The sequence below is a fragment of the Penaeus monodon genome, chromosome 15 (assembly GCF_015228065.2).
Source record: "Penaeus monodon isolate SGIC_2016 chromosome 15, NSTDA_Pmon_1, whole genome shotgun sequence".
NCBI lineage: Eukaryota > Metazoa > Arthropoda > Malacostraca > Decapoda > Penaeidae > Penaeus > Penaeus monodon.
The window spans coordinates 5361436-5362056 of NC_051400.1; the positions used below are offsets into that span (position 1 = coordinate 5361436).

General features: G+C 36.2%; 1 protein-coding gene across 1 annotated transcript in view; it reads right to left on the reverse strand.

Moving 5' to 3' along the window:
* LOC119582195 (mesoderm induction early response protein 1-like) overlaps window positions 1-621 on the reverse strand; it is a gene marked incomplete in the record, with an annotated part of 26043 nt that overhangs the window by 6540 nt on the left and 18882 nt on the right. Inside the window, 1 exon segment of the mRNA XM_037930429.1 lies at window positions 111-182. Within this exon segment, the coding sequence (XP_037786357.1) occupies window positions 111-182 (72 nt within the window).

Here is a 621-nt window from a genome sequence, read left to right on the forward strand (position 1 = left end):
GCCAAATGGGGATGATTCAACTCGTTTCTAAAATATATGGGACTTAATTACAATAACTAACAAACAGAAAAAAGACAAAAATACAATACATAACAAAGAGAACAACTAACCTGCTCATCATCTCGAACGTGTTTCCCAAGAGGAAATGGCAGCAACGCCCTGAGACCCAGGAGGGGGGTGGCTTAACGCACGCAGATATTCTTCCACCTGAGAGCACACAAGACGAGATTCATCATCTAGGTACTGCTCAAGTAAGATGAAAATAACATGGCTAGAAATTTATTTATATATTAAACAAAAAGTGCTATGATGTGTGTATTTTTGACTTTTGGTGTCATGTTGGTGTTGGCAACACAACAAATTTCAAATATTCCATGATGGATCCACACTTTTTCTTCTTCTTTAATTCTATAGAGCAACACAAACTGCCTCTTAATCTATGATTCCCAACCGGCATTCTACTCTCTCTTCCATAACCTTTATCTTTTTCAGTATAGGTTTGTTACACAACATCTAATTGTAAACCCCATATACTCAGCTTTTGGACAAAAAAACACTTTAAAAAAAACCCCAAACATTTCTAGCAAATGAAACAAATAGTCCAACACTGGTTTCCTATAG